Source organism: Anabrus simplex, chromosome 1, assembly GCF_040414725.1.
Source record: "Anabrus simplex isolate iqAnaSimp1 chromosome 1, ASM4041472v1, whole genome shotgun sequence".
Lineage (NCBI taxonomy): Eukaryota > Metazoa > Arthropoda > Insecta > Orthoptera > Tettigoniidae > Anabrus > Anabrus simplex.
In genome coordinates, this window is record NC_090265.1 from 221,397,571 (window position 1) to 221,411,901 (window position 14,331).

Genomic DNA, 14,331 nt, shown 5'->3' on the forward strand with positions numbered 1-14,331 from the left:
ATAAAGCTGATATTATAACAAACAAGAAATCACTTCAAAAGCAAGACAGCAGAGCACGGCATATGCAAAATAATGGGGTATCACATCAATATCCAAGTACCACATGAAAATAAAAATAACAGAATTAAATGCACTGACACAGGGAATATACAGAAATATATGATTTTAGAATCATTTAACTTCCAGCCCCTGAGGTGTGCTCAAACAGGAAATGTAGGATTTCAGGACTGGCAAAGAATTATACAAACAAAATAAGGAGACAGAAATTTATTATTACTACTATCAAACACACAGAAAGAAAAAGTGACCAATGTGTAATTTTTTTTTATTAAGCTCAAGAATCACAATCACAACTAACATTAAGCACTGAAAAAATCCACAATAAATATAGGAGACAGTGGAATAGAAGCCTAGCTGTAACTGGAATTTCATTCAGTACCGGTAGGTATGTTTATAAGCATATTTAGGTGAATTTAGTGATAGAGTTGTAAACAATGCCCTGAATATAGTACATCAGTACGCATCTTCAGCACAACAGTTTAGCGCACAATACATGTCAATTTGCTGGGCAAGTAAAATTTTAACCGTTGTTGTTAATGTAAACATTTTTCAATTAAGCATCAGAATCACAATTTTACACATCGCTGACATTTCACATGGCAATTTAGTGACACTTACGATGATAAGGTTGATTAATACATATCAAACTATAATCTTCCCGCAGGTTGGAAATAATATCCATACTATCACTTCTATAGGTCATTTATGTTTTAAAAACACTTCACAGCACTTCACACAGGGTTGTTATAGCCAAATGACATGAATTTGTGACGAAGGTGACAACTGTCAGAATTCCGTGGGGTATTACCACACCCGGAGACTAAGCAGTTCTTCGGTCTATCCATGCCAACTTGTTCTTCTTTTGTTTGTTGGATTTTTAACAACACAAGCACATAGAATTCAAACCAATTCAAACAACACAATAGCAGCATGGGAACTATCACTTAAAATCGATATGAGTTCGAACAAGGTTATTCGATAGGGTAAAGTCGAATTCGATGCAATCCAGCAATATTACCTCCATACCGCTTGACGTTATATGATTAATTATTTGTTAGAAGGGCCCACTTATTGAGATTAGACTTGATGTTCTTCACTTCACTGCCTTTAATAATTAAAATTGTTCATGTCATGCCTACTTGCCTGCCATCTACAGAACCTGCCTACAACTATCTACACGTTGTGAATGCCCTCCAGCGCCATCTATAGAGGACTGTAACTACCTGAAGCTAGCTACAGACTGGTACCATAAGCCCCATTAGATTTTCACCCGGTTGGTCTCATCATTGGCTTTGACAACATGAAAAAATGAAATGGCGTATGGCTTTTAATGCCGGGAGTGTCCGAGGACAAGTTCGGCTCGCCAGATGCAGGTTTTTCGATTTGACTCCCGTAGGCGACCTGCGTGTCGTGATGAGGATGAAATGATGATGAAGACAACACATACACCCAGCCCCCGGGCCAGCGAAATTCACCAATTATGGTTGAAATTGCCGACCCTGCCGGGAATCGAACCCGGGACCCCTGTGACCAAAGGCCAGAACGCTAACCATTTAGCCATGGAGCCGGACGACAACACGAAACCAGGAGAGAAATGAGTGAGGTCACTCCCTGTGATGAAGGATGTGAAAGTGTCGCTCATAGTGTCGGTTGGTCTATGCATTTCAGCTGCCTCCGTGGATCACAGCGCCTTACCCATGTCCCCAAGTTCGTGGGTTCGATACCGGTCGAGGTAGTCTATTTTTGAAAGGTGGTCAGAGGTGTCTTATTAATTAACAGACGTTTGCACAATGAACTCAGAAACACCATAAAGAAAAAACGTATTCACGTGAAGTCATACAAACACAATATCAGATGAAAATGCAACTGAATATATTTCGATTTTTGAAATCGAAATTCGATAATGAAACGTAAATGGGGCAGCATTTCCGACAATAATTACATATATGTTTAAAAAAAGAGAGAGGCAGATAATGGAGTCACGTGGTCAGCGTAATGAAATCCTCAGCCATATCGCTTGACTTCCGTGACCAGGTCCGTTGCCTCTCATATCAGAAAACTGAGGAGACTGAATGGATCTTGTTCCAATCTTCAGTCTAGAATTAAAATCCTTGCACAGGACAGCAATCGAACGTCGGACCTCTTGTGTAAGACAGGACGCTACTCTACACCACGCGGCTGGCAATTAAATGTGCTGTATGTGTTCCAGTCTGTTTTGTTTCTCCTGTCGGCCGTTAAACGTCGCACAAACACATTCAGGTTTTCAGTGACGTAAGGATGAGAAAGATAACTGCAGATTCAAACAGCTGAGGGTGTGAAAAATAGGAAACTACACAGAACCATCTTAGGGGCTGGTGACAGTTCAATTCTTTTACGTGGAATTCGAAGCACAAGGACCTGATTTTTCATTTCACAAAATCCACATGCATTGCTCGGGATTAGATCCACAGCCACCTTGGTGAAAAGCCAGTGACTATGCCTCTCTGTTATCACGCCCCGTATGTAGTCCATGTATGCATGTGAATAATAATAATAATAATAATAATAATAATAATAATAATAATAATAATAATAATAATAATAATAATGCCTCGGCTACCGTGTGCAGGCGTTTCAATATGACGCTATCTAGACTGCCATGTGTCAATTCGATGTTCTGTTTTATTCTACCACATGACGGATAAACTGATCTCTGTTGGGCGATCCACGGCTATCCTTTAATTTTGTAGGGTTAACACGGAATGTGTCACCAGAGATCGCGAATAATAAAGAGGTAATTACAACATCTGTATCAATGATTCAAACAGAGAGACTGAAAAAGCTTGTACGTTTACCAAGCGAAGGAAACGCTCATATAAGAAAGATCATCAAGATCCCACACAGAGAAAGGGGGTATTTTAAAATCAAGGGAAACGCTCGATAAGGTACAGTTCAGGACGATTGGTGTGACATTTAGAACTAAATGACGCGACCATACGACGCAGACACCTTTTTGTCTAACAAAAATTCTTCGTGCCATAGCTCAGCTATGCTTCAATGAGTTGCTCTAAATATAGCTGTATTGTCCCTTCATAAAAGTGTTGAAAGCCGTGCCTTCACTGCACTATAATGAATAATTCACAACTAGATTTTAAAGTCTTTGCTTCCAGTCGCTGTTTATGTATGCTGCCCGGTGTAATAACCAAAACTCTGTGATATAGCAAGCTTATTCCACGTAAGGACGTCCCCACAACAATCACTTTCGGCACATGTAATTTTCCCTAAAGTAGTTTTTTCCTATAGTTCACAACGATCCCTTCGAAACAATTTTAATCCGATTGCCTTCACAGCCCGGCTGTCTTTTTTTAAATATAAGGATAATATAATACTATAATCTATTCGTTTAACTTCTCCAACATATATAAATAAGTTTCAAAATAACAAACTTTGTCGCCCCCGAAGAACAGTCCATTTCAAAAATACGCATGATTTCAGAAATCTTTTCTCTATTCGGCAAAATTTTGAAGTTTCCTGAAATTGAATCAACTTCTAAAATTTCAAATAAACAGGAGTAAAATTACATAGAATACAAATTTCAGTAGCGTCTTCCCTTAAAACTCAGTTTAGAACTAAGGTTACACTGCCTCACCATCTGTACTATTTCGTCAAATGGGGAAGGGTCCAATTTTCTTTACGGTCAGTACAAAGAGTTTGTTCATCTTTTTGACTGCAATTATTTAGCAGCTAGTATAAGAAAGAATGGCATGTTAAATAATAATAATAATAATAATAATAATAATAATAATAATAATAATAATAATAATAATAATAATAATAATAACAATAATAATAATAATAACGTTATTTACTTTACGCCCCACTAACTACGTTTACAGTTTTCGGAGGCGCCGAGGTGCCGGAATTTAGTCCCGCAGGAGTTCTTTTATGTGTCAGTAAATCTACAGACACAAGGTTGACGAATTTGAGCAGCTTCAAATACCGCCCGACTGATCCAGGATCGAAACTACCAAGCTGGGGTCAGAAGGCCAGCGCCTCAACCATATGAGCCACTCAGCCCGGTGGAATGGCATGTTTATTGTTTAATATCTGAAAAGCAGATACTTGATCATTGAATATTTACAAGAATTCGGGTTCATATTTTCGGCATTCAAAGACACACGAGTTTGTAATGTTGTTGATGATGATCATTATTATTATTATTATTATTATTATTATTATTATTATTATTATTGTCGTAGACACAATATTTTTATTTATTTCTTCTACCACATTCGTCCCTGACTCGTCTGATGACCTTGCTGTTTACTTCACAACCCACATACGATGGAACAAGAAACATCTTAATCGGAGTTGTTGTGTCGTCACCTACCACCCGGAAGGCTAGTGCACAGTGAGCCATCTCGTGACGAACGAGAGAACCACTTACAATAGACCAACAGTAGATTTCTTAAATTCAAACCTTCATTATTAGAGGTCTTGCTCGTGGACACACGAGATTTTCTTCCGAAGACGCCAAGTCAAGTTCTCTGCGAAACGTAAAGAATTTCACCTTGTTTTTTGACACGGCAGAAGTCCGTAAGCTTATTATCTGGTCTACAATTACGGGCAATGGAATTATTATTATTATTATTATTACTATTATTATTATTTCTGGTCGCCGGTGTTACTTTGCAACTGAAAAACTAACAAAGATATTCAATTAACATTATTTAGTAAACCGTTAATTATTGTTTTATGTATCAACTTAAAAAGATGATAGGTCATCGGCCCCAATTTAAAAAGAAGTTTGGGAGAGGAGTGTTTAAACCCGGTACGCCACTGTGCTGGTTTAACCACGATAACTACAATTTCTTCTTGTCCATCATCGGCGATCTTCCCCACTTAGCGGCTTAGTCCGCTATGTGACTCAGCTGTGTACATTTGATTCCGTCGTGGGACACGTCCGGGAGAAAATTTATTCGCTTCATATCGTTGCAATCGAATTGGCTTCTACTCGCAGCACATAACGAAACTACCCGTGATAGTCTTTTATGCATTTACTCCCGGATCGGCGCAGGTGTCTACGTTAGAAACACGATCCAACCTAATGACACTGGCTGATCGGAGTACTGTACATTCATCTTCATTATGTTTAGTCGACGTTCTTCCTCGTAGTCAGCCAACAGTGCACGAGGACGAACGGTCATCCCACATGACGCTTGTCATTCGTAACTTCATACAGGCTACACAAATCCTTGCGTACGTTGGCCATCGTCTGCAATCGTAAGTCATTGTCAGTTACGACAGGTCCTCGCCATCGACTTGGACTCCTCCGATTTCTTGTGGGTCTGACGCCATTAATTGGGTTTTTCTTCTGCCCACATAGCGTCAATCGATTGCCTAACGGCGCTGGAGACGAAATTTGTTTTCAGCGGCTTGCATTGTCACCACAGACCGCCAACAAGTGTCCAGGATAACAAGTCCATGCCGGTCTACCCTACCATAATGATATAGGTCTAAACACTGCCTTCGTAATGTACAGGCCGTACTGTGGGAAGCGCGCCAAGCCTATCAGCTGATCAAACGAGGCGAGCTAAGCGAATGTTACGAGTTGTACTTGTGAGTATAATGCATAAGGATTGGGAGCATTCTTTGGATAACTGTGACTACTGAAAGATAGACCTTTATATTTAAGTATACTGCAAGTCTGTTCCCTAAATTGATCACATCAGGAATAACTAAACAACTGTTATTAAGATAATGAGACCCCATAGTTCAGGTTAGGTACGTTATCTTCACGTGATGAGTATTGTAAATTCAAGTGACATGATATTTATTCATTGAATTGCTGTCGTATAGCACGTTTTTTGTGGAAATATAATGCGTTGCGAGTTTAAATACAGTGTGTGAAAGTTCACAGTTCCCACAATACTAAGAACTTGTGCGTAGCACGGCGAAAATACAACTATACAAGTAAATATACAATTATATTTTCATTTTCTTCGTATGAGAACAGGATACCTTTATGAAAAATGAAAATCCCAAGCAAATATGTACCTGTTACGAAGAATACAGGAGTATATTTTACTCCATTTCCCGAGCTGAGGGTGAGCTTGCTTTTGACTTTCTTGTTACATACATTTATCGCAGGTAGTTTTATTGTTGATACAGAACAAGCATACAAGTAATTTAAGTGGTCAGTAACCAAGTGAACCTTCATATGGTTATTTCTTGGGTTAATAATAATGTTGAATACGCGCTGCCTTTTCTCTCCAAAATTAATGCGAGTAAAACCAATACCCAAGCTATAAAATACGTAGATCTACATGAGTTTATAAAACCTAACCTTCTGTTAAACGATTTTAGCATTTTATGCACACTTTTTAAACTGTTAAAATCAAACTATCGCTGGGAGATAACATTTAGTTGTTAGAAGCAACGCAACTTAATAATTAAGAAATTAATACTTAATCATTAAGAAATTTCCTCAGCAATTTCCGTGAACGTGGGAAATAACTAACAGACTTCCTGGTCAGTGCATTAATATTTGGGAAAACATGGGCTATTTCTAAACAAAATATTATACACATGTTTGTATGGAAGAAAGGGTGTCAAGAAAGTCTTCGAAGGATAATGCCAGAAGTGTCAAGGAAGACCAAGAAAGCTACTGTATTTATGGCTATATAGAGATATATCTCCAAATTTTTATTAACGCATAATAATTATTTGTTGGGTATATTTACGAGTTAAACCTTCAAGCTTTGACCGCGTGGATCACTCTTCGAACCTACTTTCCTAAAATTACATGAATCTAACTTACCAGATACGATGCGATTACAGGTATTGATGATCTTTCCTCTTATATTAATATAAAATTTGGGAATATTTCGTAATTACAAGGTACAAACCCATCATGTCCTGCCATCGCACGGGTCGGACGGAGGAAACAGTTCGCCTCTTTGCGTGACGTCATCGGAGCTACAGTACGGCCTGTACATCACGAAGGCGGTGGCCTAAATCATAAGGATAACGGCAGTGGTGATAATGTCAGCCCTAGTGGCCGTTGAATGAAATGTAAAGAGCAACGGAGCTCGGACGTAGATATTACGCTCTGTATAAAGCAGCAGCACCCAACCGAAAAGGTACTCCAGGTGACAGTGCTGTTGAATTCCACCCTAACCACGTGATGTAATACGCGACTGTTAACAATAAATCTACGAACAAAATAGAGAACACAGAAATTATTTTCCGGACATGTACAGTAACGGACGTAAGTATTGGAACAGACCGATGTCGGCAGGTTACGTTGGTATAAATAGAAATACGTAAATAGCAAGCTGAAAGAAATGGAAAGTGTGCGACAAATTTATTTAGTACACTGACTTCCTGTTATAAATCTTAATCCTTTTGAATGTATACCTGACGAATTTCAGACGTAAATAACTCAGCAACGCAACAAGCCATTCAAAATGTTGTTGCGCAGAGTAACAGAGCAGGGTTTGCCATTTATGTTACATACAGTAGATTGGAGCGAACTAAAAGTCGCACTGGCCACATCTTTGAAACAAGTGTTACTGTCGTGGTGCGCGCGGTCTTGGTCTTGGCCTCGGAGAACACGTGCATCGTCTCGTCTGGGCTAGTAGGTCAGCCAGCCAGTCGCAAGCATGGCGTGGAGTGGTGAACACAGAGGTTTCGTGATTGAGACTTATTTAAAAAATGCCGACTCTGTTACCACAACACAGCGTTTGTTTCGCAGACACTTTGGCTTGGGTCGACATGAGAAAGCTCCGAGCAGGAACACCATTCTGTTATGGGCAACTTCCTGCAGCCGACACTCACGGACTTAGGGAATCCTGCTGTGTCGTTCCAACAAGATAGTCCCACTGCACACACAGCCAGGGCGTCGATGGGTCTCCTCAGAGAAATGTTTCCAGGGCGTATCATCTCCTTACGGGGTGACGTCCCATGGCCAAGCCGTTCCCCTGACCTCGCCCCGTGCGATTTCTTTCTCTGGGGATATTTGAAGGATCGCGTCTTCCGACGTAAGCGGCGAACACTACATGACCTGAAAGCTGCAATCTGTGAAGAAATCGAGGTAAAACCACAAGACATGCTCAAGCGAGTCATGCGAAACTTCAGGGAGAGGCTTCAGAGGTGCATGGAACAGGACGGTCGGCTTTTTGATGACATTATTTTCAAAACCTAATGTGTATGTGGCGCAAATGGCAAACACTACTCCTTCCAACTGTGCAACAAATCTTTAAATGGCGTGTTGCGTTGCCGAGTTACTTACGTTTGAAATTCGTCAGGTATTTCTGCCGCACCCTGTATATTTACAATTTAAAGTAACGTATTTCTAACTGCCAAAAGAATTGGAACACATGAGTTTTACAAGAAATTCTATACTTCATTATATATCATTTTCTTGCAATAATTACGGGAAGTACAGTACTTTGGGCATCAAATATACGTACATTTTTGTTATGTCTGAGGCGATATCTTCCCATTCTTGCAGAAGAATGTGGTTGTGTCTTCACACGATCTTCAAGTTATTTCCATATGTGCTCAACTGGATTGCAGTCGGGGGACTGTGGTGAGGTTTCAACGTATTGTATACTAACCATATCCGAGCAATTTCTTATGTATACTTAGGATCGTTATGCTGGGTGAAAGATAGTTGTTTCCTAAGCCCAAATTCCCAGCACTGAGCTTGAGGTTATTCCACAATATGTTTTTATACTGAAACCTATCCGTACTGCCATCTATAAATACAAGATTACCAACACCATTAAATGCCATACATCTCCACACCATTACCACTCCAGACCCATATTTTACAGTACCAATCGTGTTCTTAGCGTCCCATTCCGTACTGGCTTTTCTCCGAACATGTGTCCGTCCATCAGTCCGATATGTGTTAAATTAACTTTCATCTGGCCAGAGAACGTTATCCCTGAAGTCTGTACATATCGTTTTAAACTCGTTTACAAACTGCAAACGTTAGGGAACGTGCTTACCTAGGCCTTCCTTCGACTGTACTGTAATCTCCGGTGCAATAACCATTGGATTTTTCTTCGCGTGTCGCACTATATTCCTCTATTCTCTTGAACTAAGCTTCGGCGGTCGGCCGGTTCTTTGTTTATTCCATACCGTATGGCACTTCCTATATCGCCGAACAATGTTAAATACTGTCGTTCACCATGTATTGACTCTGCAATCTGAGCGTACGGTTTGCCCTGACTGAATAGATTTATCACTGTTTCGAACCACTAACGTCTCCACAGTTTTACGTTCCCTGTTGACTGTACTGTAGTTACTACCGTCAAGAACTGACGACGCACTGTCACACTGAAGAGAAGAATGCGTACTGAACAACTCACCCCTGACAGACAACTTCATTTACTAACATAAGGGAGACGTTCCAATACTTTTATCCTAGTAGCAAGCGGTCGTATAAGCAACTATGGACTGTTGTGACCTATTGAAAGGATGTTTTAGAATATCCTTCTTGATACTTGTAGGATATGAAGGGGAGGATGCTGTTCCGAAAGCAAATGAGTTACAAGCTACAATATTGTGAGCAACTGCAAAAAGACCTCGACAATGTTGTGAGACGGACAGCAAGCAATGTTATTATGATATACGAGGTTAAAAGACAGGTTTCACTAATAAGAAGGGTCCTCTTAGTTTTAATAACTGCGTTGGCGGGGTGGAAGTTCCTTCTGGGAATCACTGTAGGTACCTAGGTGTTAATATAACGAAAGATCTTCATTGGGGTAATCACATAAATGGGATTGTAAATAAAAGGTACATAGTCTATGCACATGACTATGACTATGAGGGTATTTAGTGATTGTAGTAAGGATGTAAAGGAGAGGGCATATGTCTCTGGTAAGACCCAAAATAGAGTATGCTTTCAGTGTATGGGACCCTCACCAGGATTACTTGATTCGAGAACTGAAAAACATCCAAAGAAAAGCAGCTCGATTTGTTCTGGTAGATTTGCTATAAAAGAGTAGCGTTACGAAAATGTTGCAAAGTTTAGGCTAGGAAGGCTTGGGAGAAACGAGACGAGCTGCTCGACTAAGTGGTATGTTCCAAGCTGCCAGTGGAGAGATGGCGTGGAATGACATTAGTAGACGGATAACTTTGAGTGGTGTTTTTAAACGTAGAAAAGATCACAATATGAAGATAAATTTGGAATTCAAGAGAATAAATTGGGTCAAATATTCGTTTATAGGTAGGGGAGTTGGAATAACTTACCAAGGGAGATGTTCAATAAATTTCCAAATTCCTTGCAATAATTTCAGGAAAGGCTAGGAAAACAACAGATACCAAATCTGCCCTAAATGCAGATCAATGTTGACTGAATGAACCAATACCTCTCAATATGCGGTGAATGTAAAATCATAACTTCAAAAACACTTCTATTCCAATACTTATGTCCATTACCGTACTTCGCAGTCTAACTGGATTCGCAGCAAGGGAAAGTGCGGCCGACATTCTGGAGGGACCCGTTCTCTCGTTAGGACAGTAGATGATACAGCAGTTTCCGGTGAAACGCTGGAGCTTATTAACCATGGGCTATTCGCCCGAGAAACAATTTCTATATCCATCTAGATGACGCTCATGAAAGCCTAAGCTGTAATTTCTAAGTAGAGAATACTTTAACAATGTACTTATCGTGTGCGTAGTGAAGTAGTAACACGATGGAAAGAAATATAGCTTAATCCAAATGCGAACTGATACAAGATACATTACGGAATTCATTAACATGCGCAAGCATTGTTTATGTGATGTTTACATAAATATCCACGAGGAAAGGAATGTGTCTTTGTTGAGATAATCACGTGCATAAATTATTGCGTATTGTGCAGACCCAATGTACGTGTGTGGGAGGAGAAGAAGCAATTATGTATTATACCTTCAATTAGTTCCTTTAGTTAATTTCGATAGCAGAGATAATAAGCTGTTCATTTCAATAACTAGGAAGAGAATTACTGAGCGATAATCGCAATTTTAAGACTAGATACAGAAATACACAACAAGAAACAACTTGAGTCTGTTTACTATCAGAGACAAAGGATCTAATATGGAGGAACGATTACACCAATGCAAGCAAAAGAAATGATGCCATACCTGTGAAAACAATGAGGTCGACATCTAGACAGTGACAAAAAACAAAAATCGAGTACTAGCCGCAGAAATAAAATTCCTGAGAAGTATGCTACCGAAGACGAGGAGATATAGAGATGGAGGCATACTGAGAGGAATAAAGGTGAAATTGCTGATTAATAAAACAGGGGAAAATGGACTGAGATGGTTTGTTCCCAATGAACGAATGGATCTATGGCATTGCAATGAAAAGGAGGGAAGAAATGGATTGAAAATGGTTAAGAACAGAAGACACAGGATCTGGATTGGAGTATAGTGACAGATGAAGAGCAGAGGAAATATAAATAGTGATGAACCATTTATATGACTTGACGAGACTGCATCTAGATAAGGAAAAATTATTTTGATAGTGATCTTGTACAATAATTTTTAATAAAGTAAAGGTAATTTTGGTATTTTTCAATCAGAGATGTATAGCCCTTTCTTGCGTAGGATATCATTCTTTTACGACAGTTTTGCATGAAAATACTTTACAAAGTTTATTTTTAATATCCAGAAAAACAATTTAAAAAGGAATTAATGCCTTTATGCTCGTAACATTCAAGCCCCCGATCTGCTATAGGGACACAGTATTCCCACTACACTATTAAAAACCATCAATGTGTTAATGACCCTTGCTTTTCAGCTTCCACATTTCACGTATAAAAATAGGAACTGATGGACTAGTTTTTTAAAGCTCCTTCTACCAATTTGTTCATGGCAACAGTCCCGAATGCAGATGGAGTATATCGTAATCTGCTGTAAAGAAAGAAAAGCAGTCGGCTTCGAGTGGGCACTATGTAAACAGGTGATTCACCGGGAAACATTGAACGGTTCCAGCAACGTGAGATAAATACCCGCCTTGGCACGGCCAACGTGTTTCTATTCCGGACAGATCGGCGGGCTAACAAGATCCTAACAACTCTCCCTGTCCATTAAGTCTGGACGTCGAGTTTTATACAGCACTACTTAGATGACGTCTCGTGAGTCACAAGGAGATCGCACGTGTCTTACGTGTTGCACAACAGGTGTCGGTGCAACTGATAGGGCAAAAATCATAAGGGAACTGCGCCGCATATTACATGCAAGGTGGAAGGGGAAGCGAAGACAGACGGGTTGAACTACAACAGCAATTCGCACGGGAATACACGTTGGGCGCGTCTTACCCTATACAAAAACATGCTCACATTAATAATCGACATTGTTCTGCTTTCATACGGCATTAACTTTTAGCAGAAAGATCACGTTTTTTAAAGCTTCAGGAATTCGTTCACTATCAATGAACAATACCATACAACACATCCATTATAATCGGGCGATTGTTTATTTGCAATATATTTGTAGGTTAAAGGGCAGGGACGCTTTGTACTATTTCCTTGTCAATTTAGGCTCGGGCTATAGGATTGCAAAAATTTATGCAACTTAAAAAGAAAGAAATAAGAACAATGACTAATAAAATATCTGGTTACTATTACAAATATCACTACTAAAACAAGGAATGATTGTATCTCTAGGCAATAAAGGCATCGTGTCAAATCATGCATGAGGCGTGCATCCAATAATTCCAGTAGTTTTAATACTGGTCACGGTGATTTCGATAAAAGAGTCTAACCCAGTTGATTTTCTGGTCACGCCACTGGATAGCAGCAATAGATTTGGGGTAGTAAACGCAAATTATATTACTTTCACTCTATTTTCATATATCGAGCTCTTGGAACGTCTAATATACTGTGAACCTGAGATTTCAACAACAATACCAGGAAGTACAAAGCACTAGAAAAGACAAGCGAAATGATAAACGGAAACTTCACCATGTAAGACGGACTTTTTGTTCCTAGAAAAAGAATCCCTTGGGACAATACACAGAAGCTTAAAAAACAGAGTTACACAGTTCCTGTATTTTCGCATATCATTTCAGGCATCGGCAATCTTACGCTTCTGCTACTTCCGAACACTATCTCAACAACGTGTCGAAAAAGAAGAAGAAAATTAATTACTTAATTAATGTTATTGGCTTCACGTCCCCGCTAAACACGTTTTCGGTGTTCCGAGACGCCGGGGTCCGGGAATTTTGTCCCGCAGGGGTTCTTTTACGTGCCAGTAAATCTACCAACACGAGGCTGGCGTATTTGATCATCTTCAAATACCACCAGACTGAGTCAGGATCGAACCTGCCAGATTGGGGTCAGAAGGCCAGCGCCTCAACCGTCTAAGCCACTCAGCCCTGCAGAGAAGAACCTACTTGAGAAAGATGTCAAGTAGTACAAGAGTTGGTGCTACTCACCATTGTCGTTGTGGTCCAGGCTCGACGAGTGGGTGAGTAATGGAGTGGCGAGCTCTCTCTGCAGCTGGATAGTCTCGTGGGTCAAGTTCCTCACTCGAGCCAGCAGCTCCTCATAACTGGACACGGGCAGCGTCATGTCGCCGCTCGTCGGTGGACATCTGTAAATACACAAAGTATCGTCTTTACATTTGATAATAACATTTTAAAAAAAAGGTCAAAGAGTAGAGTGAACATTTACCTGTGCTCATAAACAACTAAAAACCATGAGACAATAGGCTCAGTAGTTGATGTGGTTATAAACTTTAATAATAATAATAATAATAATAATAATAATAATAATAATAATAATAATCCTGGTGGTAACATTGGACGGAGGGTACTCTAAGTGAGGATATAAAGACGGGGTTAGGAATAAACTCTAAACATGACGTATGCATAAACCGGCTTCGGCGATTTTTATTATTTTTATTTTTGCTGTTTGCTTTACGTCGCACCGACACAGATAGGTCTTATGGCGACGACGGGATAGGAAAGGCTTAGAAATGGGAGGGAAGAGGCCGTGGCCTTAATTAAGGTACAGCCCCAGCATTTGCCTAGTGTGAAAATGCGAAACCACGGAAAACCATCTTCAGGGCTGCCGACAGTGGGATTCGAACCCACTATCTCCCGGATAGATTACCTAAGAGAATAATGGATTCGGCTATGGAGGAAATAAGAAGTATAGAGAGACCAGGGCGACGATTGTTAGACTCGGAGGCGTTTAGTTAATACACAGACGCATGCAGGTTGAACAATGAAAAGCATGTAAGTCTATGGACCACCGATTCAAACTGACAGTTGGAGGTAACTCAAAA

The 14,331-nt window shown here is 39.9% G+C and overlaps 1 protein-coding gene across 1 annotated transcript in view; it reads right to left on the reverse strand.

The window, feature by feature from the left end:
• Positions 1–13,630, reverse strand: part of LOC136885896 (microtubule-associated protein futsch) — a 514,102-nt gene extending 500,472 nt beyond the window's left edge. Inside the window, exon 1 of the mRNA XM_067158589.2 lies at positions 13,478–13,630. Within this exon, the coding sequence (XP_067014690.2) occupies positions 13,478–13,613 (136 nt within the window). The 5' untranslated portion in view covers positions 13,614–13,630. The remainder of the gene's footprint in view (positions 1–13,477) is intronic.
• Between the last annotated feature and the right edge of the window lie 701 nt (positions 13,631–14,331).